The sequence below is a fragment of the Hypanus sabinus genome, chromosome 15, assembly GCF_030144855.1.
Source record: "Hypanus sabinus isolate sHypSab1 chromosome 15, sHypSab1.hap1, whole genome shotgun sequence".
Lineage (NCBI taxonomy): Eukaryota > Metazoa > Chordata > Chondrichthyes > Myliobatiformes > Dasyatidae > Hypanus > Hypanus sabinus.
In genome coordinates, this window is record NC_082720.1 from 67,661,409 (window position 1) to 67,688,236 (window position 26,828).

The window sequence follows — 26,828 nt, forward strand, 5'->3', positions numbered from 1 at the left end:
GAAATGCAGCCTAAATTTGAGTTTATACGGAAGCAAGACTAACATCAATGAGTTATGCCATATAACAAACAAGCCTATTGTATTTCAGTAGAACAGATGCAATGTCAACCTCACACAAGATACATCAAGGCATTTATTTAAGGTTCAACTATTTTTCTGTCTCATTTGATCAGCCTCCATTTTTTTTGTCTGTAACATTTACTTAAACTTCCATCAAACTTTTTCTGTTCTGCAGGGAAATAGTCATTGAACTTAAAGAAAAAGATCTGCCTGAGCTTCGAAATAAACTGCAGAGCATCAACCGAGACATTCAGCACGTGAAGAACGATATTGAGAATGAGGAGACTCAGCTTGCTTGCTTGATATCACAAGAAGACTCGGCAAAATCACGTCTGCAAGACATATCACATATGGAGAGATACCAGGTACCAGTAGGCAGGCTGTGTTCTAAAATAAAAAAAGAGAAAATGCTGGAGAACGTGGTGGATCAGGCAGCTTCTGTGGAAAGAGGTGCAAAGTATATTTGGAAGAAAGAAAGATTAACGTTATTTGTTGCATGTACAGTGAAATACAGTGAAATGCATCATTTCTGGCACCAGCATAGCATGCCCATAGTTTACTTAATCCTTATCCCAACATCTTTGGAAAGTTGGAGGAGACCTGAGTACCTGGAGGGAACCCGCGCAGTCACAGGGAGGACATACAAACATTAATGGGAATTGAATTGAATCAGTTATCTCTGATACTGTAGTGATTACAGTAACCCTGGGCAGCGTGACCAAGTTGTGCACCAGAGTATAGCTGAAGTCACACCCATTGCGGACAGATTTCTGCTGGGAGGAGTTAATCCCTCCCCGATTTCCTGAACCCAGTCACTGAGTACAGTATCCCTCTCCTGCACCTCTCACCCGCTGCTCCTTCCAGCTGAACACGATTGGGAGACTTACACAAAGTATGAGATCACACAAACTGCAGAAGTTTGACGGCTGGTTCTCCACACAGAGAGGGATCTCTCTTCACCGATCACAGTCACCTTGTTTCAGTTTATCATCACCTCTGTCCTATATCGGTACCTGGGTCAAAAATAAACCAATTCCAATTCCAGACCGAAGTGTTTGAGAAATAAACTCAATGAGCAGAAGACCAAGGGCTAAATTCCTGCACGTACCAAGCGCAGTCACAGGGAGCACCTGGAGGAAACCGCACAGTCATGAGGAGAACGGTACCGCCTCCTTTGTATCGAGTCCAGTCAATTCATCAGGCCCTTCGTAAATGCTCTTTCTAGCCACTGTGCACAGTTCAAAGTAGAGTCTTGATGTTGATATGATTTCAAGCCATGTATTATAAATGCAAATCTTTTATTATCTTGCCTTTAATATTCTTTATTTACTAACTTATTTCTGTCCTGTTACGATGAAAAGTTTTTTTTTGGTAGCCAGCACTAAGTTACCAGATTTGGATTTTCTGAGATTGTTTATGCAGGAAATTTGTGCTTTCACCTCGTTCCAGCGTTCTTCTCTTGAGTTCCATTCAGTGTTATAGTTGACCACAGCCACTCCATCGATTATTTCCCATCTACACTCAGTGGCCATTTTTAATTATGTACCTCCTGTACCTGGTAAAAAGGCCATCTGATGCTGTAGTTCATGTACTTAAAGGGGTTGTGCATTTAGAGTAGGTGTTCTGCACACCACGTGTGTAATGTGTGGTTACTTGAGTTGCTGTCACTTTCCTGTCAGCTTGAACCAGTCTGGACATTTTCCTTATCAACGCATTTTCACACACACAACTGCTACTCACCAGATTTTTGTTCGTCACACCATTCTCTGTAAACTCTGGATACTGTTGTTCATGAAAATCCCAGGAGATCATTAGCTTCTGGGATATTCAAACCACCCTGTCTGGTACCAACAATCATTCCATAGTCAGAATCACTTAGATCACATCTGTTCTGCATTCTGTTGTTTGGTCTGAACAACAACTGGACCTCGTGACCATGTCTGTATACTTTTATGCATTGAGTTGCTGCCACATGATTGGTTGATTAGATATTTGCATTCACGAGCAGATATTCAGGTGTACCAAATAAAGTGACCACAGAGTATATGTGCTCAGTCTCATGCTGTGGCTTTCCTTAACCCCCTGTTGTGAAATTCCTACCACACCAGTGTTTTTATGGTCTCACGGTACCTCAGTACCTTTCTCCATCTTTGTAATTGTAAAGGACCTCTGTCTTTCTCTGTATTCATCTTTAATATCAAGGTTGTCTAAACTGTTACTGGCAATTGATAGCCTTGTAGCCAAGCATCTAGGTCCTTGGATACTATTATTAAAATAAGTTTATTATCGTCACATGTATAGAGGTACAGTGAAAAGATTTGTTTTGGTTGCCAACCAGACAGATCATTACATCACATCAGGACTGGAATTTGCAGCCTAAATCTCTATGCCCATCCCACTTCCCTACTCTTAACCCTCTTCGGCAACCATGCTGGTTTGATCTGACGTCACACAGCACGTTGGCCGACATGTCTGTCATAATCCCACCTGCTAGCAATTGTTCCATAATCTTCCATTATGCTCACCCAGGCATTACCAAAATGTGAGAGTACTAGCCTCCATCAACATCTCAGGCAGGACATTCTAAATGCCAACTACCACCAGACTGGAAAAAAAATGTCTTCAGATCCCCTTTCAACCTTTCCCTCTCAAGTCTATACCCTCTTTTTATAGATACCACTGCTGTAGAGAGAAGTTTCCCTCTATGCTCCCTATCTATTCCCCACATAACTTTGTTTCTCTCTCTCAGGACCCTCCTCAGCTCACAGGCAAACCAACCCAGCTCATCCAGTGTCTTCTGAAATCTGAACTGTCATCCCAGCCTATTTCCTGGTAAAACTCCTTCAAATCCTGTCCAGTACAGCCATGTCCTTCAAACAGTGAGACAACAGAAATGAATCATCAATGTGATCGAACTGATGTTTTGTAAAGTTTTAAAAGTTAAAGTTGAGTTTATTGTCAAATGCGCAATTCAATGTGTTTAATGAAAGCCTTACTTGTAGCAGCATCACAGACATAGTGCATCAGATACACAAGCGTTCACAAGAAAAATTTACTAAACATAAATTATACACAACGCTTACAAGAAAGGATACAATTAAAGCAAATTAAAAACAGGATTCATTAAAATGCAAATGATATGTTAAGATCATCATCATCATTTTGAGCTGTGTTGTATGCTGTGGGTGACCATGGTCTCCATGACCATGATTGTACTTGGCAATTTTTTCTACAGAACTGGTTTGCCATTGCTTTCTTCTAGCCAGTGTCTTTCCAAGACAGGTGACCCCAACCATGATCAATAATTTTAAGAGATTGTTGGCCTGGAGTTAGTGGTCGCATAACCAGGACTTGTGATATTCACCAGCTCCTCATACGACCATCCACCACCTGCTCCCATGGCTTCACGTGTCCCTGGTTGAGGGTGGGGAGGCAGATGTTGGTGGTTTTGCCCAAGGGTGACCCGCCGACTAGTGGAGCACCTTATACCTATGATAGTGGAGACATATCTCTATGCCGCCAATTTGACATTTAATTCGACATTTGAAGTGCAACATTGTGTGAATACATTTTGTTTCTTGTTAGACTTTCTCTTGATTTATTCCTTTGAAATAGCAGGAAAATATCCCCTTTTACAAGGTGCAAACTAAATTGCCTTGAGAGAGAACCATGTATGATTGCTTAGACCATGCTTATGGTGGGAAGTTGTAGATTTGGACATCCAATTCCCCTTTATCCTGGGGCAGTCCTTTGTTAAATAGCGGTGAAGTTTTAGAGCAACATGCCAGTCCTTTCAGACAGTTTATGGTCTGTAACACTGGAAGGACATCATTAGTGTAGATAGCATATCATATCCATTACCTTATATATTTTAAAAAAATGGTGTGTACTGTGCTAATTACATTGGTGGTTTTTTAATGACAAAAGAACAAATATGCTGTCCCTTTTCACAGGAGGACTTTTTTTTTGGGTCCAGTGTATATTGCATAGCTTACATTCTTAACGTTTCCATAAAGTTAGAATATATCTGTAAAACTTTAAAAAGTCAAATGTTTGACAAGAAACATGACTAGTCTTAGCATTTTCTAATAATTTTGCTGCTGCTGCTGCCTAAATCTGCTAGGTTTTTTTTAAAAATCCCTTCCGATGCACTGGTTTTGTCTTACTGAGCTGAACCATGTGAGGGAGCTAGGTTTCCATTAACTGGGTATTACCTCTAATTTGGTTACATTATCTCCTTACAATTTCAACTGTGTAGTTTGCGCTAAAATCTTGCAACTTTATCACTTAATGTCATTTGGGAGCCAGTAGAGGGCGGCATAGTAGCATAGTGGTTAGCACAATGTTATTACAGAGCCTGCCACCCAGGTTCAGTTCCGCTGCTGTTCGCAAGGAGTTTGGAAACGTTCTCCCCATGACCGCATGGGTTTCCTCTGGGTGCTCCGATTTCCTCCCACATTCCAAAGACGTATGGGTTAATTGGTTACATGGTGCCGGCTGGAGGGGCCTGTTACTATGCTGTACCTAGTATTAGAAATAGATAAAACTTTTAAGCAAGTTTATTTTTCGAGTTTGCACAGAGATGCCTTGCTATTGCAACAGTAGTATTGAGTTTTGAATTAGGCCTGACTGTAATGGTCAAAGTTATTTAACCACCTAATTTTCAGATGAGGTAGGAAGCTATAATTTAAGCCTGAGTGGAACTACGAGCCCTTTTCATGTTGTTCAGGGGTAAGCTCTGAAAACAAAAAAAAATCAAGGGCTGGCTTTTCAAATTTTGTAAATTGGATGTAACTCTGACCAAAGAGCAAATTGAAGAATGCCTTCACTTTACTGGGATGGAGAAAGATTTTCAGATTTCAGATTCATTTATTTGGTCACATGTATTTGGAAACAAGTGGAATGTGTCATTTGCATTGAGAAACATTGCGCCTAAGGAAGTGCAAGTGTCAGCACAGTCTGGCAGCAACGTGCCCATGATGCTCAGCAGAACAATGCAGAACACAACAAAGGGGAGTATACCAAGTGGCAGAGCAACAGCAGAAGCAAGCCCTGCTCCTCAGTTGCTTTGTAGGTTGGTATGTTCTGTTCTGTTTTTCAGACAAGCATTGAGGGCATGCTATGTTGGTGATGGAACGGGTGGTGATAAATTTTATGGCCGCTTTTAAAAGGAAATTGGATTTGTATTTGAAATGGGAATGTTGTGTAAGCTATATAATAAAAGCAGAGGATTGAGAATAATTGGAAGGCTCTTTGAAAGAGTTCACAATGGAATTTCCTGACTCCTCCTGTGATATTCCATTGCAAATGTTTATGGCTGACAACTGCACTTTCCCTTCCACAGACAGACTTGAGAGATGTCGAACGCAAGTTTGCGCAGCAAGCTGCCAAGCTCCAGGGGGTAAGCATGAACCGTACAATGCAACAGGTCAGTCAAGAGAAGCAAGAAATGAAGCTGCAAGTGGAGACGGGTAAGGAGGAATGAAGAGAACTTTAAATGTACGAGTACTTTCACCGATTGGGGTTCTGATGAAGTTTCTCAGCTCAAAATGTTGACTTTATTCCTCTCCCTAGATGTTTCCTGACCTGATGAATTCTTCCAGCATGTTCTATCTGTTATTCCTGTCAACTAATTGCCCAATTAGAATCATAAGTTTTGTTTCCAAATGCCTTCGGATTCTCACACCAGCCTATCTCCAAAATCTCTCTAACCCTAACCCTAAAAGCCCAAGATTGCTGAGATTTTTTTCTCATCTGGTCTCTTGGTACATCTTTAATTTTAAAATTCAGAGTATATTTTAAAATAATACTTTAAGATTCAGAGATTTCGTAGATTTTAAAATAATGCAAATTATGTATAAAATAAAAAATGGACAGCTACCACAAAGTATCCAAAGGTTGTTTAAAATAAGAGAAAGCCAACATGATCTGAGAGGAACGTGTATATTTCAAAAACAAAGGATAAGAAAAAATGTGAAAAATCATTGCATTTCAGTCAGAGAGGTGAATCTATGGAACAGTTGTAAGAATTTAAAAACATGCACAACACTTAACAAGTTTAAAAAATTATTTAATGAAGTGTTACGTACCCCGTAACTGGGTCACTTACAAGCAAAGATAGAGAGGTCCGTTGAAGTCTGATGGTACTATTTTTAACAGTATTTATTGATAAAAATACACAAAAATAATATCAATGCAAACATAAAGATAATATATGTCATCAATACGAAATCTAAAAGCACAGGTATAATAATAATCAATAAGAAATAGCTCTATCGTTGTCTAGGGGATAATGTATTGTCCGATGGAAGTATAAAAGTCACTTTAGTTCATTCAAGCTGCAACTTTGGTTGGAGAGTGACACAGAGGTTTGAACGCCCATTTTCCATTTTATGATGTCGATCCTTCGAAATGGCGTCGGTGGTGATCTCTTCCTTAGCTAGGCCGCCTTCCGTGGTAGGGCCTCAATCCCGGGGCAACGGGAAAGGACACACGTGGGCCCTCCACCGACTGTCGCTATTAAGCGCTGTCACGGGACTTCTAGCGTTTCTCCTGGTGCGTGTCAAGGGGCTGTTCCCCAGACTCCTGACTCACAGAGTCTCAGATGTCAATCAGATCGGGATGATGCAATCCCTCAACCAACCCCCTCTGATCATTCCCTGAGGGCTTCCATGAAGTACAGTACTCAATACACAATTCCATCTCCAAGAGACAATGACCTGTTCCGTGGCTTTGTATCGCTGAGGGCCAGGACATTCCAAACGTCTCTCTCTCATTTCCTGGGTCTCCTGACCTGAATTAATAGCGATCTTGCGATTCTTAAAAAGGAGGGGGGACACAGGCGTAACAGAACAAATACTAAATACATGATGTAAGTAAATGATATTTGGAATTGGATTTTGTGTTAAAAGATTATGAAATTTTTTTGTTTTTGATGTGATGATTGACGCCAAATATGTTGTTGTATAAGTAAGAGGGGTAGGTGTAATATGCTGTAGCTTCAGCCTATACCCTTTCGGTCTGTTTGAAAGAATATCTATGTTTTTTGTTGTAATTTTGTCCTATGAAATCATCGTTGTAAATGATGCTTTTTATTATGTTTGTACTGACCAAAATAAATTAATTTCATTCATTTAATTTTAAACAAGAGAAAATCTGCATTTGCTGAGATTCATGTTCATTTGGGCATTCACATTAAACCCAAGTAAACACAATAGAATCAATGAAAGACTGCACATGATAAAGGCAGATAAGCGTCCAGTGTGCAAAGGACAATAAACTGTGTAAATAAAAATAAAGTAAATAATATTAAATAAATAAATCTAGAATATGAGTTGTAGATCCTTAACAGTGAGTCCATAGGTTGTGAAATCAGTGCCGGGTTGGTGTGAGTGAAGTTAACCCCCCCAGTTGAGAGGTGATAATGGTGTCTTGAATATTAATAAAGGACCCAGATTTCTGCTGAGAAATTATTGCTGATTTGCATTTACTCTTGTTTCCATGGCAGTTTCCAGTAAAATCGAGCTGAAGAGGAAGATGATTCAAGACCAGCAGGAACAGATTCAGGAACTGAAGAGCATTGTCAACGAGATCCGAGCTCAGAAACTACACATCGCCAGCAACATGCAGCACCGTCAACAGCTGGAGGAGCAGAGTGCAGAATTCTCCACTGAGATTCAATCCTTACACAGGGAAATACAAGTATGACATTATTAGCGTTGTTAAGGTCTCTGGCTTTACTTTGCTATCTACTTAATAATTGGCAGGTCAACTTTTTTGAACTTTGCTCTTAAACTGTGGAAATCAATACCTAAAGCTATAAGGGATGCAGACTGAGTTGACACTTTTAAATGCCAGCTCAAAACCTATTTATTTAACCTCGTTTTTAACTAACTTTTTTTTTGTCTTTTATCCCATTGTAAAGCACATTGAGCACATCATCGGCCTGAAAAGTGCTCTAGAAGTAAATTGTAATTATTACAGTGCAAAGCAAACTAGATAACTATGTAGATGAAAGGAGAATGGAGGGCTTATGGTCCAGGTGCTGGTTGATGGGACGAGACCAAATAACCGTTTAGCACAGACTAGATGGCCAAAGGACCTTTTTCTGCGCCATAGTGCTCTATGACTCTAATTTCTAGTGTCAGGTTTTTACCCCAATCATTTCCCCACAATGTTCTTCAGCTGTCTGACCCCATCTTACAATGTTCTTCTGCCATTATTTCTCTGCACAGGTTGGAATATTTGCTTTATATTCTGTTCAGAATATCTGCTTTATGTTCTGTTCAGAAAATTCAGAACTAGCAATTCTAACTTCTGCTCTTTTCCAGCAGACAAGTTGAAATTTGTAAAGTCCAAAATTCAAAGTACATTTCTTATCAAAGTATGAAAATGATGTTCAACCTTGAAATTTGTTTTCTTTCAGGCAACCGCAAAAATGAAGAACCCCAATAGAACCCGTTAAAGCAGACTGTTAAACACCCAATGTCCGAAAAAAAAACAAACAAATCATGTAAACAAAGAAAACTAAACCAATGACACACAGAACTAAAGTTCACGAAAGTGAATCCAGAGCCAGTAAGCCAGTTCATCGCAATTAGTATCAGTGGATTGCGACCTTACATACGTAGGAGGTCCATAGACCCTGTTTCTAAGTTGAGTGACGTTGCGCACTTTCTGCAAAATGTTTCTTTCTCCAAGTCACACAAGACTTCTACTGTTAGAGAGTGATGTGACATGGAAATAGGCCCATGTTGGCCAAGTTGTCTACTTTAATGTAAATGTATATAACATATATAAGCATATAATGTATATAGAAATAAGACAACACTTCATCGAGCCAGGGTGTAAAGCACAGAAGTGCATTTAGCACACATAACGATCAATAACTTAAGAAGTTAAGGATAAAATTTACAAATGAATCACACATAAATAACAAACTAAAGTGCATTAATATTAAATATTGTAAGATATGAAACAGATTAATCATTGACACTTCAAATAAGATGCAACAGGGAGTTCAGAAGCTTCTTGGCCTGCAGGAAGAATCTGGTTCTCATCCTAACCATTCTTGTTTTTATACATCATAGTCTCCTGCCTGATGGTAGAAAGTCGGAGGATGCTGTATCAGTGGGTGGCGTCCTTAAAAATACTAAGGGCCCTGCATATGCAGCACTCCTGATAAATCTCCCCTTTGGACCTCTGACCCCTATGATCCTCTCAGCTGATCTCAAGTTTCTTGGTAGGAATTACTGGTCTGATGCTCAACTGCCCATATACCAGATGGGGATGCAACTTTTCAGGACGCTCTCAATGGTGCTTCTGTAAAACTCAGTTGAGATGGGGAGGTGGGAGTAGGGAGCCTTGCTTGCCTCAATCTTCTTAGGAAGTAAAGATGCTGCTTGTTCCTTCTTGTTCAGGAAGGTGATATTAAGGGACCAGGAGAGTTCATCCCTGATGTGAACTCCCATGAACTTGGTGCACTTAATTTTCTATAGAGCAGCCAATTTTTCACGTTGGTGAATGGTACGTCTGCACCTTCCTGAAGTCCACAATGATTTCCTTTGGCTTCTCCACATTCAGGCTTAGGCTGTTCTTCTCACACCAATCCACCAGATGCTCCACTTCTTCTCTGTACTCCATCTCGTCATCATTCCTGATAAGATCAACCACTGTTACGTCATCCACAAACTTGGATGACACGGTTTGAGCTGGATCCTGTGGCACAGTCATGTGTCAGCAGTATGAACAGTGGTGGGGTGAGCACACAGCCTTGGGGAGCGCCGATGCTCAGCGCAATGGGAGGACAGATGTTGCCGCCCACGCGGACTGACTGTTAAGAATTCCAGTTGCAGAGGGAGGTGTTGAGACCCACTGAGGACAGTTACCCCACCAGTTTCTGAGGAATGAGCAGGGGGAGTTGGCTTTAGTCTGTTGGGCCAGAGAGGGAGATGGTCAGTGTCTATATTGTGGAGTATGGCCCTTGATTGGGAAGCCTACCTTTGCAGACATTATATGAGGACAGGGTGGACTTGCTTCTGCTGTTCTTTCCTCATAATCCAAGTATTTTGCTGCGACTTACTGTGAGACAGTATACCCAAGACTGCATGTCTCTCGTTGTTCACACTCTTCTATAGAATATAAATTTTCCGACCATAACCTCAGATGAGAAACTATTTGGTGTTGCATATGCAGCAGTGAGCTTTATTAAATAGAACTTGTGGTAGTACATAGCTGATACACGATTTCTGACAATTATCCATATTATTAATAAATAATTCCACCACCTTTAGTGCAAGTTTGCTCTTTTGCAGGAATCTAAGGAACAGTTATCTCCAATAGCTACAACTCTGAATAAACTACGGGAAGAAAAGCAAGAGCTGATGGAGCGGAAAAGTACCAGCTACAAGGAGATGCAGGACAAGGTCAGGGGCAAATGATTTATTTGAGTTCCAGTCGGTAATGTTTAATTGCTTAGCCCCAGATTATTGTCTCAAATGGACTCAGTGGCCACTTCATTCGGTACACTTGTGCACTGCTCATTAATGCAAATATCTAATCAGCCAATCATGTGGCAGCAACTCAGAGCAGAAAAGCATGCAGGCATGGTCAAGAGGTTCAGTTGTTGTTCAGACCAAACATCAGAATGGGGAAGAAATGGGATCAAAGTGACTTTGACCGTGGAATGATTGTTGGTGCCAGCTGTGGTGGTTTGAGTATTTCAGAAGCAACTGAGATTTTCACACACAGCAGTCTCTAGAATTTACAGAGAATGGTGGGTAAAACAGGAAAAAAATCATCCAGTGAGCAGCAGTTCTGTGGGCAAAAAACACTTTGTTTTTTAAGGCCTCTTTTATTTTAAAAACACCTTATTAACAAGAGAGGTCTGAGGAGAATGGCCAGACTGATTCAAGCTGACAGGATGGCAACGGTAGCTCAAATAGCCATGTTTTACAACAGTGGTGTGCAGAAGAGCATCTGGGAATGTATGGCATGTCAAACCTTCAAGTGGATGGGTTAAAGCAGCAGAAGACAATTGATATGCACTTAGTGGCCATTTTATTAGGTACAGGCAGTGACAACTGGGGTCTCCTCCAGGTACTCCTTTAAAGCGACAGTAACTCAAATAACCACACATTACAACAGCGGTATGCAGTGAAGCGTCTCTGAGCACTCGTACACCAAACTTTAGTGGACGGGCTACAACAGCAGAAGACCACACCAGTTTCTACTCCTGTACCTAATAAACTGGCCACTGAGTGTGTGTTGTATTTCATTCAGTCGCCTCCACATGGGCCATTTCTTCGAATTAGTTCCTGCTCCAAGCCTTCATGTGATAGTCGGGTTCTCAATGTGAATTGTGTATGATTAGATTAATGGAGAGGTCCGCGGACGGCAGGCTTCGTGGGATGTGGGCCAAATTGGGGAGATTGGGAGGGTGCTGTGGTCAGTGGGGACTTTGGTGGATCTAAAGGCTAATGTGCCTGTGGTGCCCTGACTCTGAATTAAATTGCAAAAGGAGAAGTGAATCCCTTGCAGGTGACCAGCATCAGGTCGTACTTGCCAGGACTGCAAGAGAATTCGAAGGGGGCTGACATCAAAAAATTAAATAGATGGTTTTATACAGAGAAGAATCAAAATTTATAGAAGTGTTTACTTCTCCTATTTCCAGATAAATGAAATCAAAGACAAAATGAAAAATATTGATGCTTATGCAAGAGAAATTGAAAGATACATCAAAGAAAGAAGAGATGAACATAAAGAGGTAAACTGTACATTTTTTTTAAATTTAGAGATACAGCTCAGTAATGGGCTCAGCCAGTCCACATAGCCAGTTTACAGCCATGTGACCCATTAGCCTAGAATGCTACAATTTGGAATGTGGGAGGAAACTGTGGTGCCCGGAGGAAGCCCACGCACAGTCACAGAAAGACCGTACAAACTCCTTACTGACAGCAACGGATTTGAACGCAGGTCGCTGGTACTGTAATAGTGTTACACTAACCATTGCACTACCATGCTGCCCATCTGGCCAGTAAGCTATAGGACATTGAGCTAAAATTTGTGGCAAAATGATTATAGAAGCATGGAATAAAGTTTCTTCATTCCAGATCTGTGGGAGTCTACTGGCATATTCTCTAGTTTAGCATTTGCCTGGATAAACATGAGATTCTTCCGATGCTGGAAATCCAGAGCAGCACTTGCAAAATGCTGGAGCAACCCAGTGTGTCAGGCAATGTGTACGAAGAGGAATAAGGGTTCGGGTCAAACCCTTCATCAGGGCTGGGGAAGAAGCCAGAATGAGGAAGTGGGGGTGGGGAGAAGTAGGAGTGAGCAGGGTGATAAGTGAAGCCAGATGAAGAGGGAAGGTGGGTGGCTGGGGGAGGGGAATAAACTGAGAAGCTGGCAGGTGATAGCTGGGAAAAGTAAAGGCCTGAAGAAGGAATCTGATCAGAAAGGAGAGTGGACCAATAGCAGAAAGGAAAAGAGGAGGGGCACCCGAGAGAAGTTATAGGCGGCTGAGGAGAATAAGAGTAAGGGGGGAACCAGAATGGGGAATGGAAGAGTAACGAAGGAGAGGGAGGGAAGAAATTACCAGGAGTAGGAGAAACCATATCGTCAGATTGGAGGTAAACCCCAGATAAATAGCAACACTCAAACATCCAACAACACCTTCTATTCTGTCTGTGTAGTGACCAACTTGAATGGTTTGGGCCCGAGAAGTTGACTGTTTATTCCTTTCCATAGATGCTGCCTGAGCTGTTGAGTTCCTCCAGCATTTTGTATGTGTTGTTTGGATAAACACTGGAGGCACCTGGCTCTGCACAAAGAGGAGTAAACTATGTCAAGAGCTGGTGAATAGTACAGGGTTATTTAGATTTGTTTGGCTGGCAAGTACACCAGGACCTGGACCGTGACTTTTGTGCTGGACGATTCTGTGAAACTTTTGGTAATGAGTGTGTGTTTGCTTTCCTTTCCAAGCAAAAAGAGTCGGAGCTTCAAGACACTACAACTCAACTGAGTGACGCTGAGAAACAGCGGGAGAAGATGCACAAGGAAATGGAGACCATACGAAAGAACATCGATACACAGAAGGTAAGTGAAGAATTTTAGCCTTTGTGAATTGATGCAGATTTTGTGATCTTACTGACAAGGTCTCTGAATGTGATGAGATGGCCACAGGTCTGTACACAACAAGCTGGGAATCAAACAACGTTTAAAAGGTTCAGTCCAATCACAAGCAAGAGAAAATCAGCTGATGCTGGAAATCGAATCAACACACACAAAAGGCTGGAGGAACTCAGCAAGCCAGGCAGTATCTATGGAAAAGAGTGTAATCAGCATTTCGAGCTGAGACCCTTCAGCAGGACTAGAGAAAAAAAAGGTGTAGAGCTGAAAGGTGGGGGGAGGGGGAGGGAGAAACACAAGGTGATGGGTGAAACTGGGAGGGAGAGGGGGGGGTGAAGTAAAGAGCTGGGAAGTTGACTGGAGAAAGAGATACAGGGCTGGAGAAGGGGAAATCGGACAGGAAAGACAGAAGGCCATGGAAGAAAGAGCAGGGGGGAGGAGCACCTGAGGGAGGTGATGGGTAGGCAAGGCGACAGGTGAGGATGCCATGAATTGACATGTTGGAATGGGAACGGGAAGTAGAATTAAAATGGGTGGCCACTGGGAGATCCTGCTTTTTCTGATGCTTGGTGAAGCAGCTTCCCAATCTACGCCGGGTCTCACTGATATACTGGAGGCTACACCAGAAGCACCAGATACAGTATATGATCCCAACAGACTCACAGGTGAAGTGTCGCCTCACCTGGAAGGACTGTTTGAGGCCCTGAATGGTAGTGAGAGAGGAGGTGTAGGGGCAGGTGTAGCACTTGTCCCACTTGCAAGGATAAGTGCCCGGAGGGAGATCAGTGGGGAGAGACGAAAGGACAAGGGAGTCACGTAGGGGGCGATCCCTGCGGAAAGCAGAAGAAGTGGGGGGAGGGAAAGTTGTACTCAGTATTGGGATCTTGTTGGAGGTGGTGGGAGTTATGGAGAATTATGTGCTGGACGCAGAGACTGGTAGGGTGGTAGGTGAGGACAAGAGGAACTCTGTCCCTGGTGGGGTGGTGGGAGGATGGGATGAGGGCAGACATGCGCAAAATGGAAGAGATGTGGTTGAGGGCAGTGTTGATGGTGGAGGAAGGGAAGCCTCTTTCTTTGAAGAAGAATTCCTCCATTGTGGAATGAAAAGCTTCATCTAGAGACCAGATGCAGCAGAGACAGAAGAACTGAGAGAAAGGGATGGCATTTTTACAAGTAAGGGGTAGGAAGGGGTATATAGTCCAGAGAAATTGAGAAAGGGGAGGGAGGTGTCGGAATTGGACCAGGTAAATTTGAGGGCAGGGTAGAAGTTGGAGGCAAAGTTCATGAAGTCAGTGAGCTCCCAGTGGGTGCTGGAAGCAACAGCAATGCAGTTGATGTAGAGCAGGAAAAAACAAGTGACACCATTATAGGCTTGGAACATATGCTGTTCCACAAAGCTGACAAAAAGGCAGGCATAGCTGGGAGCCATGTTAGTGCCCATAGATACACCTTTTTTTTGAATGAAGTGGGAGGAGCCAAGGAGAAATTGTTGAGAGTGAGGACAAGTTCCGCTGGCTGGAGGAGAAGAACTGGTTGATTCTGGTATCCAGAAAGAAACTGAGAGCTTTGAGGTCTTTTTGGTGGAGGTTGGACGTGTATAGCGACTAGACATCCATGGTGAAACTAAGATGCTCGGGGCCAGGGAAGTTAAAGTCTTTGGAAAGATCAAAAGCATGTGAAGTGTCATGGATGTAAGTAGGAAGGGACTTGAACCGGGGGGATAAAGTTGAGTTGAGGTATGTAGATGTGAGTTCAGTGGGGCAGGAACAAGCTGAAGCAATGAGTCTACCTAAACAGGCTGGTTTGTGGATCTTGGGCAGGAAGTAGAAACGGAAGGTGCGAGGTGCAAGAAATATGGTGGCAATGGGTGAGAGATCCCCACATCTGATAAGGTCGGTGATAATGTGTGAGACAATGGCCTAGGGCTCCGTAGTAAGATCCTGTTCGAGGGGTAAGTGAGAGGAGGGGTCTCACAGTTGTTGCTGTGCCTCAGCAAGGTAGAGCACGAGGCCATTGTCTCCCATGCCATCACCTTCTCCACCCCCCGCCCCTTCCCACTTTCTGCTTTCCACAGAGATCACTCCCTACGCTACTCCCTTGTCCATTTGACCCTCCCCACTCGTCTCCCGCCGGGCACTTATTCTTGTGAGCGGAACAAGTGCTACACCAACCCTTACACCTCCCCCCTCACCACCATGCAGGGCCCTAAACAGTCCTTCAAGATGAGGCAACACTGCACCTGTGAGTCTGTTGGGCTCATCTGGTGCTCCCGGTGTGACCTCCTTTATATCAATGAGACCCAGCATAAATTGGGAGACTGCTTTGCCGAACACCAATGCTCCATCTGCTGGAAAAAGCAGGATCTCCCAGAGTCCACCCATTTTAATTCCACTTCCCATTCCCATTCTGATATGTCTATCCATGGCCTCCTCTACTGTCACAATGAGGCCACACTCAGGTTGGAGGAACAACACCTTAACAGCCTCCAACGTGATGACATGAACATAGATTTCTTGAACTTCTGGTAAGCCCCATCCACTCTTCGCCATTCTCCATCCCCTTTTCCCTCTCTCATTTTACCTCCTTGACTGCCCATCACCTCCCTGTGATGCCCCTCCCCTTTTCTTTCTTCCATGACCTTCCGTCTTCTCCTATAAGATTCCCCTTCTCCAGCCCTGTATCTCCCCAATCAAATTCCCAGCTCTTTACTTTACCCCCTCCCCCAGTTTCACCTATCACCTTGTGTTTCTTTCTCTTCTGCCCCCACCTTCTAGCTCTGACTTCTCATCTTTTTTTTTCTCTAGTCCTGCTGAAGGGTTTTGGTCTGAAGCATCGACTGTTCTCTTTTCCTTAGGTGCTGCCTGACCTGCTGAGTTCGTCCAGCATTTCGTGTGTGTTGTTTAAAAGGGCAGGTTAATGGGTTGCCTTTGTTCAGAACCACCATAAACACAGTGAGCCAAGTGTTGTCCTTCGCTTTAGCCTTCTTGTTTGGACAAAGGGCAGTCAGGAAACCATCAGTACTACTGAGTGAAGGCCGTATATTCAAAGGGGCTGCTTGAAACGCATTTTTGAGGATGAATTCAGTCACAAAAACAGAGCGGTTAAGAATAATGTCAGAGCGAAATGCTTATGAGTTGTTGATAGGAGTAGATCAGATTGTAAGCTCTTGAAAACTAGAGTTGAGGGACTGAACAACAGGGTATGCAGTGGGTTTGCACTGGGGGGTGTTTCACAATGCAGAAATATACTCAGGGACCACTTTATTAGATACCTTCTGTGTGTTTCTGGTTTTCTGCTGTAGCCCGTTCAAAATAAATGTTATTATCAGAGTACATACTGTGTATGTCACTGTATACAACCCTGAGATTCATTTTCCTGCAGCGTGTTCAGCAAATCTCCAGAGTACTTACTATAACATGATCAATGAAAGATACAATACAAAATACAACAAACTGCAACTGCAAATAGAAATAAATAGCAATAGATAACGTGAACATTAAGTACCAAGATAAAGAGTCCTTAAAGTGAGACCACTTCAAGGCTCAATGAGGTGTTCATTCGGAGATGCTCTTCTGCATGCAATTGTAATGCGAGGCTATTTGAGCTATGGTCACTTTCTTTTCAGCTTGAACCAGCCTGGCCATTCTTATCCAACCTCTCTCAGTAACAACGCCTCTTCACCTCCTGCTCACTGAATGGTTTTTTTTTGTTTCTCTGTAAACTTCAGAGACTGTTGTGCGTGAAAATCTCAGGAGATCAGCAGGACCTGAGATGCTCAAATCACCCCATCTAGCAGCAGAATCATTCCACGGTCAAAGTCACCAAGATCACATTTCTGCCCCCACTCTGATGTTTGGTCTGAACAACAACAGAACCTCTTGACATTGTCTGCACGCTTTTATGCATTCAGTTCCCGCCACATGATTGGCTGATTGGAAATTTGCGTTAATGAGCTGGTGTTCAGGTGTTCCTAATAAAGTGGCCACTGAATGTAGATGTGTTGGGAACAGTGTTCTGTTGGCCAGTGAAAAGAACCTATCATTGAGCTGGAATTAAGTTTAATTCTGCTAAAGGAAAGACAGATTTGAATTTATGTGGTGTTATTGTTGATCTTTAGATGTCTGATACCTGTGTTGTTATTGTTGTAGTTTAGGTAACATGGCATTAGAGATGTCCCTAACAAGCTCCCGCAAACAGGCAGAATCGGTTTCCAGTGATAGACAATTAAGAAAGGTGCAGAACAGTTGATAATTGTGCACAGAGTTTGGGTGAGAGGTTGGGTCAAACAGGAAGGTCCCTAAACAATGGAAATTGGAATTCTTGGTATTAAAGATGGAATTTGAAGCTCTTTTTCAATCAGGACACAAGATGGCGTGCTAATGCCATCTGGCCAGGAGGAAGAAAGGTTTAAGACTGAGGTAAAATGCTACATCTGAAAGGACCAGTTACAATTGCATCAAAGGTTGCCGTACAACCTTTTAATATTGCTTCCACACAGCAGACTTAAACTCTGTAAATCGGCAAGTTGTTCTGTTTCTGTCTTCCCTCTCGCAAAGTGACACCTCTCTGCTCCTGTGTTGGGGGGCAGAGAGAGAGAGAGAGAGCCTGGGGTAGGTCAAATTCTCGGCTGAACGATTAGGTTTTTTTTGCTCTGCAGATCATTGTCTTTCTTGGAAGCTTTGCTATTGCTTGCTTGGGGGGGGAGGGGTCGATGCTTTACTGCTGCCTGTGTGTGGGAGGGGGGAGTAGGGTGTGCTTTGGGGTTCCAGTCTTCTTACTGTCACTCATCCTTTGGGGAGCTCTCCTGTTTTTGTGATGTCTCCGAAGGACAACTAATTTAGGTTGTACATTGTATACATTTTCTGATATTAAATGGAACTGTTGAACTAGTGAATATAAATTACATGGATACGGGCTTGCTATTTACCTTTGATTTCCTGCTGTCTTCACAGATGTAGTTAAGTGCATTTAATATCACACTGCTTCATGTGCAAGCCTGTGAGATTTTAGCAGCCATTTGATTGGTTCACTGAACACTTGCTCCCATCCCATCCTCCCCGTATTCCAAACCTATTCTTCTCTCAACTATGTCACAAAGTTTGAGACGTAAATCATTTCTAAGAGAAAAGATTCTGGCTTCTTCCCCAATTCCTTTCCAACCCTGCTGAGGGGCCTCAACTCAAACGTTGACTGATTTTTCCTTTCCATAGATGCTGCCTGACCTGATGAGTTCTTCCAGCATTTTGTGTGTGTTGCTCTGGATTTCCAGCATCTGCAGAATCTCTGGTGTTTAAGAGAAAAGGAGTTGTGTTTGTAATTAAAAAAAAGTGTAAGATGGGACAGTTGAGCTCGTAGTGTATAAACAAACATTGTAGATGAGTTAGGAACACAAATACACTGGTTTGGGTTTTGCTTATCATAGATCAGATACAGGAAGTCTTAATCATTCTGAGAGTTTAAGCTGAAAGCCAAATGAAGGAAATTCCAATAGTATAGTAACGTGTAAAATAACAAGAAGACGACAGATGGATTATTATGAAGAAGGTAGAAATTGTTCTTAAGAATTAGCTTGGAATTTTATAGAATAGTCTGTGCTCGACGTAGTATTCATGTAATGAATACTCTGGTAAGGTGCCATTTTGATACAAGGTTGTGTCAGCTGGCATATAGCAATAGCAAATTTTGGGACCTTACACTCTAACAATCCCTTACTCTGTCTACTGGAACAGCACAAAGTTCGACGTAAATTTATTATCGAAGTACATATATGTCACCATATACAGCCTTGATATACATTTCCTTGTGGGCATACTCAATCCAATAACCATAATTGAATCAGACAAAGACCGCACCAACAGGGCAGACAACCAGTGTGCAAATTACAACAAATTGTGCAAATACAAAAAAAGAAAATAATTAGTAAGTAGATAGATAGATAAGCAATTAATATTGAGAACATGAGAGCATGGTACAACCCTGAAAGTGAGTCAATAAGATCTGGGAACAGTTCAGTGATAGGGTGGGTAAAGTTATCCACAGTGGTTCAAGAGCCTGATGGTTAAGGGGTAATAGCTGTTCCTGAAGCTGGTGGTGTGAGTCATGAGGCTTCTGTACCTCCTGCATGATGGCAGCAACAAGATAAGAGCATGACCTGGGAGGTGGGGCATCCCTGATGATGGATGATGGTTTCCTGAATGTAGATGTGCTCAGTGGTGGGCAGAGCTTCTAAACAGCCACTTGGTTGAAAGTTATGTGAATCTGTTCATGCTCTGTAAGAAACCTGACACTGATGTATCTGTTCCAAGTGACTGAGCTGGATGGTGTTGAAAGGCTTGGATATCGTTGACTGTTAAGTACATTGAGCCATTCCTGCAGTCCATAAGATCATAGGAGCAGAATTAGGTTGTTTTGTCTAGTGAGTCTGCTTCGCCAATACATCATGTTATCCCTCTCAACCCCATTCACCTGCTTTCTCCTTGTAACCTCTGATGCCTCTACGAATCAGGGTCCTATCAACCTCCACATTAGGTATACCCAGTCATTTGGCCTCTAGCCATCTGTGGCAATGAATTCCCCACAGATTCATCGCCTTCTGACTAAATAAACTTCGCCTGTTCCCTGTTCTAAAGAGACGCCATTCTATTCTGAGGCTCTGCCTTCTGGCCCGAGACACTCACCCCTACTCTCAATATCTTCTACCCGTCAACTCTATTCAGGCCTTTCAATATTCAAAAGGTTTCAATGAGATTTTCGCTCATTCTTCTAAACTCCAGTGAGTACAGGTCCAAAGCCATCAAACATTCCTCTTACATTAACCATTTCATCCCTGGAATCATTCTCATGTATCTGCTCTGGACCCAGTCATGAATAATACAGTTCATTTTGTGCCGTGTCATACGATATGCGTGGTCATGGTCTTAGCAAATTTTTCTACAGCAGTGGCTTGCCATTTCTTCCTTCTGTCTTTATAAGATGGGTGGCCCCAATCATTGTCAATACTCTTCAGACTATACATGTATTTGCATAAGTACAAGATCTGGATCTTCATTGAGAAAGCCAGTTATTTTATTCTATAAAATCTGATTAAAACCATTCCTGATTTTTACTAAAATTAATGTACAAATTCCATTAGGTTAAAAGTGCCAAACAAATGCAGGGATTTGTCAGGGAATTGTTTATTTTTCATATTTTGAGAGTGGTTAGAATACAGAACTCATAGGGAATAATTATTACAGTTCACATATTGGCATACAAGAGAAAGAAAGAAATTGATTCTCTTAATGAGGGTGATGTAGAGTCATGTAGTAACTGAATGTTTTGAGTGGGTTTAAATCCTATCACAGCAACAGGGAATTTAACTTAATGTAATTAAATAAATTTGCAGTATAAACTTTCTACTGATATTGGCAACCATGTAGCACGGTGCCTTTTAATAAGGAAAATCTGTTCACTAAATGTTGGCCTTTCCAACAAGGTTTGCATCCTGTGAAAGGATAAACAAAGGAAGGCTTGGCAGGCCCAACTGGACAATGAGTGCTGGAAATCCTGTTACATCGTGACCACAAAGTCTGCAAAGAACATAAAAATCGACAAAAATAGTTGGCCTATGACCACATTTCTTTCAGGACAGATTTATTTTATCTACTTCATAGGAAGCAGTTTTTTTCATGGAATGGGAGTGGTGTTGCTGGTTCCTTATTGCCCACAGAGTAGAGAGTTGATAAATCTGAAATTGTACAGATCAGACTGAGTAAGGATGACAAATTCCTCTCCTTGTAAGGCAGTCATGAACTAGTGGTTTTGCAGCTACTTAGTTACTTTTGGTTACTGCTATTGAGACCAGCTGTTTAATTTCAGAAGTGACATTAAAAGATAATTGAGTGGGTTCTTTTATGTTTGCATAAATCTGTAATTGCCATGGATAATTTCTCCCCCTTCACCCTTCTCTCTGATTCCTCACTTTGGTTCCTCACTCATCCCTTCTCTTCATCTGCCCATCACCTCCCTCTGGTGTTCCTCTTCCTTTCATCCATGGTCCACTGTCCTCTCATATCATTATCCTCTTAAGTTCATCACCTCTTCCACTTACTTCATCACCCCTCCCTCACTCACATGCCTTCCCCCTCTCCTATCCATGTTTTTTTAGGCTTCTTCCCCTTCCTTTCTCATCATCATGAACAGATCTTGCCCAACACTTCGATGGTTTATTCCCCTCCATTGATGCTGCCTGTTCTGCTGAGTAGCTTCAGCATTCTGTGTGCATCACTCAGGGCTTCCAGTATCTACCAATCTCTTATATTTATGATTGCCTCTGGAACTACGTCTGCATACCAGCTGATTCATGGGTTAACGCTTCCCTGACCTTGAATGTTCAATGGCGATTCACCACTTGGAAGTGTTGCTGATGGACTGGCTTATTCAAGTTTTCAATCCTTGTGTAGTAGAGTTCGGTTAATCCATCAATCTATTGTTCAGAACCTGTCATCTGGCTGATTTGGAAATTCAGAACATGAATCGAAGGTTCAGGGTATAAGGCAGAACCTGGGGTCTGGGCTCCTGGCTTTGGGCTGGGTGCCTGGCCCTTTAAACTCACTGAATTCACTGAAAAAGTTGTGCAACATGTAAAAATAAAAGTGTGTTTTTGGAGTACCGTCCAATAGATATTAAAGAGATTAGCTTTAGTTGTCACATGCGGATCGAAACAAACAGTGAAGGGCATTGTTTGCATCAACGATCAACACATTCCGAGGATCTCCTGTATAATGCCCTGTTTCTGGCAGCAACATAGTTTGCTCACAACTTACTAACCCTACCAATACGCCTTTGGAGTGTGAGAGGAAACCAGAGCACCGGGAGGACACCCATGCAGTCTTGGGGATAACACACAAGCTCCTTAAAGACAACGGCAGGTATTGGACCCCAATCATTGGTGCTGTAAATCTTTACACTAGCAGCTACGCTACCATGCCTCCAGTAGTCCAGAAGGTCTGCTGGTCCAACACCACCAAAGTACTCATAAATGGTAACTTGGAATCTGCACTGAGAGTGAAATTAAGACATCTTGCAGTGATAGGAGACCTTTGTGGTAGGAATGACATGTTCATGGAAGATAATGTGCAGTGCATGTCATCTGTTTGAAGTAGATTGGTATAGCTACAAAGCAAAGTTTGTCAACCATGTGCAATTACCTGGTTTTCTGCATTAACTATTCATTATATGTGGTCTGATCTTCATCTAAGTCACAATGATAGACAATCAGCCTAAACTAATAAAACTCAAACAATTGTACTGCTCATCAATAGTGAGTACAGAATTTAAACAATCACAGTCTAAGCTCAAAAAAGAATGTGAACCTCTGGGGTTATTTGGAATCAGGTGTTCCATTCAATGAGATGGGATTGGAGGCGTGGGTTGTAGAGGTGTCCTGTCATATATATAAAAAAAAGGGCACACATAAAGTCAGGTTACTGACTGAGCCTTCTCTTCTCAAGAAAGCTCTGTTTATGTGCACCATGCCTCAATCAAAACAACTTTCAGAGGACCTTAGAAGAATAATTTTAGAGATGCATGAAGTTGGAAAAGGCTGCAAAATCATTTCTAAAGATCTGACTGTTCATCAGTCCACGGTAAGAGAAATTGTCTACAAATGGAGGAAATTCAATACTGTTGCTACTCTCCCAGGAGTGGGTGTCCTGCAAAGATCACACCAAGAGCACAATGTGCACTGCTGAAGGAGGTGAAAAAGACCACAAAGGTAACAGCAAAACACCTGCAGAAATCTTTGGACCTTGCTAAAGTCTCTGTTCATGTATCTACTGTAAGAGGAACACTGAACTGGAATGGTGTTCATGGAAGGACATCACGGAGGAAACCACTGCTCTCCAAAAACAACACTACTGCATGTCTCAAGTTTACAGAAGACCACCTGTGTGTTCCACAGTATTTCTGGGACATTGTTCTGTGCACAGATGAGACAGAAGTTAAACTTCTTGGCTGAAATGCACACTGCTATGTTTGGAGCGAAAAGGGCACTGCACACCAACACCAAAACCTCATCCCAACTGTGATGCATGGCAGAAGGAGCATCATGGTTTGGGGCTGCTTTGCTGCCTCAGGGCCTGGACAGCTTGCAATCATTGAGGGAACAATGAATTCAAAATTGTATCGACATATTACAGGAGAATGTCGGGTTAGCGGTCCATCACCTGAAGCTTAATAGAAGTTGGATGATGCATTAACAAAATGATCTAAAACACAAGAGTATATCAACAAGAGAATGGTTTAAAACGAAGAAAGTTTGTATTTTAAAAATGGCCTAGTCAGAGCCCAGACCTTAACCCAGTTAAGATGTTGTGGCATGACCTGAAGAGGGATGTTCATGCAAGGTATCCCAGAAATATTGATGAACTCAAACTGGTTTTTTTTACGGAGGAATGGTCTAAAATTCCTCCTTGCTGATTTGCAAATTTGATCAGCAGCTACAGGAAACATTTGGTGGAGGTTATTGCTGCTAAAAGGAGGTTTTACCAGTTATTAAATACAAGGGTTCACATACTTTTTCCAGGCTGGACTATGAATGATTAAACAATATGTTCATTACAGGCATGAAAAATACAATTGTTTGTGTGTTATTAGTTTAGGCAGATTATGTTTGTCTGTTATTGTGACTTAGACCACATTTTATTAGTAATTAATATAGAAACCTGTTAATTGCAAAGGGTTCACAAACTTTTTCTTGCAACTGTATGTCACCAAAGACTCTTAATAAATTTCTACAGTTGTACTGTGGGGAGCATTGCATCACTGTCTGGTGTGGAGGGGCCACTGCACAGGATTGGAAAACTGCCAGCTCCATCAGGTGCACTAGCCTTCCCAGCTTTGAGGACATCTTCAGTCATGATGCCTCAAAAGGTGGCATCCATCATTAATGGCCCCTATCACCCAGGGCATGCCCTTGTCTCATTACTACCATCAAGGTTGAAGTACAGGAGCCTGAAGACATATACTCAACATTATGGGAACTGCTTCTTCCCCTCAGCCATCAGATTTCTGAATGGGCAATGAACCCATAAACACTACCTCACTTTTTTTTGCATTACTAATTCAAGTAAAATGTTTATTGACTGTATTGAAAATTTTACTGTAATTTATAGTTTTTTATGACATATTACACTGTACTGTTGCCGCAAAACAACTAATTTTACATCATATGCCAGTGGGTGGCAGGCTGGAGATAATATCTCTCCAAAGAAGGTCCTTCCCTCTGCGAGCCTGCAGGTCACCCTTGGGCAAGGTGTAGCACCTGCTTAGCGCCTCGATCAGGATCACGTCAAGCCACAGGGGCAGGCGGTAGATGGTCATATGAGCAGCTGGTGCATATCACAAGTCCGAGTTATTGCACCACTGATGCCAAACAGAAAATCTCTAGAGAGTATTGATAATGGCTGGGGTCATCCTTCTTGGGAAGACACTGCTCAGAAGAAGGCAATGGCAAACCACTTCTATAGAAATATTTGCCAAGAACAATCATGGACTTTTCCAATGTTTTTATTAGTTTCTACATAGAGGAATACAGAGTACAAGAAAGTGTATATAAAGGGTCAGAAAAGATTAAAAAAAAAAACAATTACATTATATCTGTTCATAATAACAATTACATTACCCCATATTCATATAAGTTGATCAATAGTTAAGAGCAATCATGGTCATGAGACCATGATCACCTGCGTCATACAGCACAGTACATGGTGATGATGCCAGTGGTATTAAACCTGTTTCTTATTCTGACTGGCAGCCTCAGATTGTCAACATAAAGATAAGTGTTTCATCAGAAACCTATGAGTAAGAATCATGTGGAATGGCTTTGTACCAGTGAACAAACGGTAGAACTATTTGAATGTTAAACCTTGCATCTCCAGATTAGTATCCTTGTCACAGTAAAGGCTGAGATACAATATGAACAATGTATTCAACACAGCCACACAGAATGAACAAGGAGTATTCACACCACCCAGAGGGGTAGCCTCTGCTCAGATGGCCTGAAAAAGGACATCTTCATAGTTCCATATTGGTTCTTTTTCTTGGGAAACATGGCTGCATGGGTCATGTAGGTCCTCGTGTCATTTGGACTAATTCTGCCCAAGGATGACTTTACGACCAGTACTTCCAGAGACAAAATGGCAAATAGTGGCCCATTTATATTTTTTTTTAAGCTTATTTTGATTTTTTTAATGCTTCCTCAGTTCCAGAGTAGCAATCATTTCATTCTCCTTTACACTCAAACTGAAGAATGACGAATCTTGAATTATTTATGGTTCCATTTTAAGGCAAATAAAATCTATCAAAGAAGGTATTCTGGATAGCCCTCATGTTTTTGGAGGAATGTGTAGTGTTTTGCAAGAGCAAACATGGAAAGTACAACCTTCTGTTGAGCTTCGTTTTCAGTAAGCAGATTAATGGAACTTTTGAAGAGGCACTAAACTGCATCGGTGCGGCTACAGATAGTAGATTGCACTGATAAATAGTTACTTACAGCAGTTCTGTTTAACTTAGCTTCGTTACCTCAAAAGCATTTATCAGCAAAAGATTAAAGGCTTGCTTAGTTTATGAAATAATCGATGTTGGGATGGAAACTATTCTACTTTCCTGCAAATAGATAATGGTCAGTGTAAAGTTGTGCATGGCTCATATTATTGAAATTTATTTATTTCATTGTAAGTAAAGTGAAGCTTGGGGCTTTCATATTGGCTTGGAGGTAGGAATTGGAGGTTTTGCTGTGCTAAGTAAGCAAAGGTTACTATGTCTTTTTCGTATCTTGTGAAGATAGTACAGATTCAAGGTAAAAAAAAAAGCACTGCCCACACTAGCCCAGTGAAGTATTGAATTTCAGGCTTAATAACCCACTTTCTCTTCCTCTGCTCTCTGGTCCCACCAGCAATAATTCCGTTCTCATATCAGCTGTCCCCATGTCATGCTTGGGCACAAATGCTAATTAGTGCAAAATTGAAACACTAGCTCATGATGAATCTGATGCCCATGAGAAAATGAATTCACCTGTGAATTCTGTGGTGTCTGAAAAGAGGATGCTGTCCAAGTTACATGCCATCTTGGACAATGTCTCCCATCCACTCCATAATGTACTGGTTAGGCACAGGAGTACATTCAGCAAGAGATTCACTCCACCAAAATGAAACACTGAGCGTCATAGGAAGTCATTCCTACCTGTGGCCATCAAACTTTACAACTCCTCCCTCGGAGTGTCAGACACCCTGAGCCAATAGGCTGGTCCTGGACTTTATTTCCACTTGGCATAATTGACTTATTATTTAATCATTTATGGTTTTATGTTGCTATATTGGTTGGTGTGGCTGTAGTGAGACCCAATTTCCCTTGGAATCAGTAAAGTATGTCTGTCTGTCTGTGAGTCAAGGTCATCGACTGTATCTGCTGCTCCCTATTCTACATTGGTGAGACCTGACATCGACTGGGTTTACTGTGTTCACCACAAAAGGTGGGATTTCCTGGTGGTCACCAGTTTCAGTTTGACTTCCCATTCCCATTCTAACATGTTGGTCCGTGACCTTTTCTACTGTGATAATGAGGCCACAATCGGGTTGTACACCTCCAATTCCGTCTGGGTA

At 42.0% G+C, this 26,828-nt stretch overlaps 1 protein-coding gene across 2 annotated transcripts in view; it reads left to right on the forward strand.

The window, feature by feature from the left end:
* Positions 1–26,828, forward strand: part of rad50 (RAD50 homolog, double strand break repair protein) — a 171,722-nt gene that overhangs the window by 96,604 nt on the left and 48,290 nt on the right. For both annotated transcript variants that reach the window (XM_059990483.1, XM_059990484.1), the window contains 6 exons: positions 236–425; positions 5,405–5,531; positions 7,568–7,761; positions 10,374–10,484; positions 11,732–11,824; positions 13,042–13,155. In XM_059990483.1, coding sequence (XP_059846466.1) covers positions 236–425; positions 5,405–5,531; positions 7,568–7,761; positions 10,374–10,484; positions 11,732–11,824; positions 13,042–13,155 — 829 coding nt within the window. The remainder of the gene's footprint in view (positions 1–235; positions 426–5,404; positions 5,532–7,567; positions 7,762–10,373; positions 10,485–11,731; positions 11,825–13,041; positions 13,156–26,828) is intronic.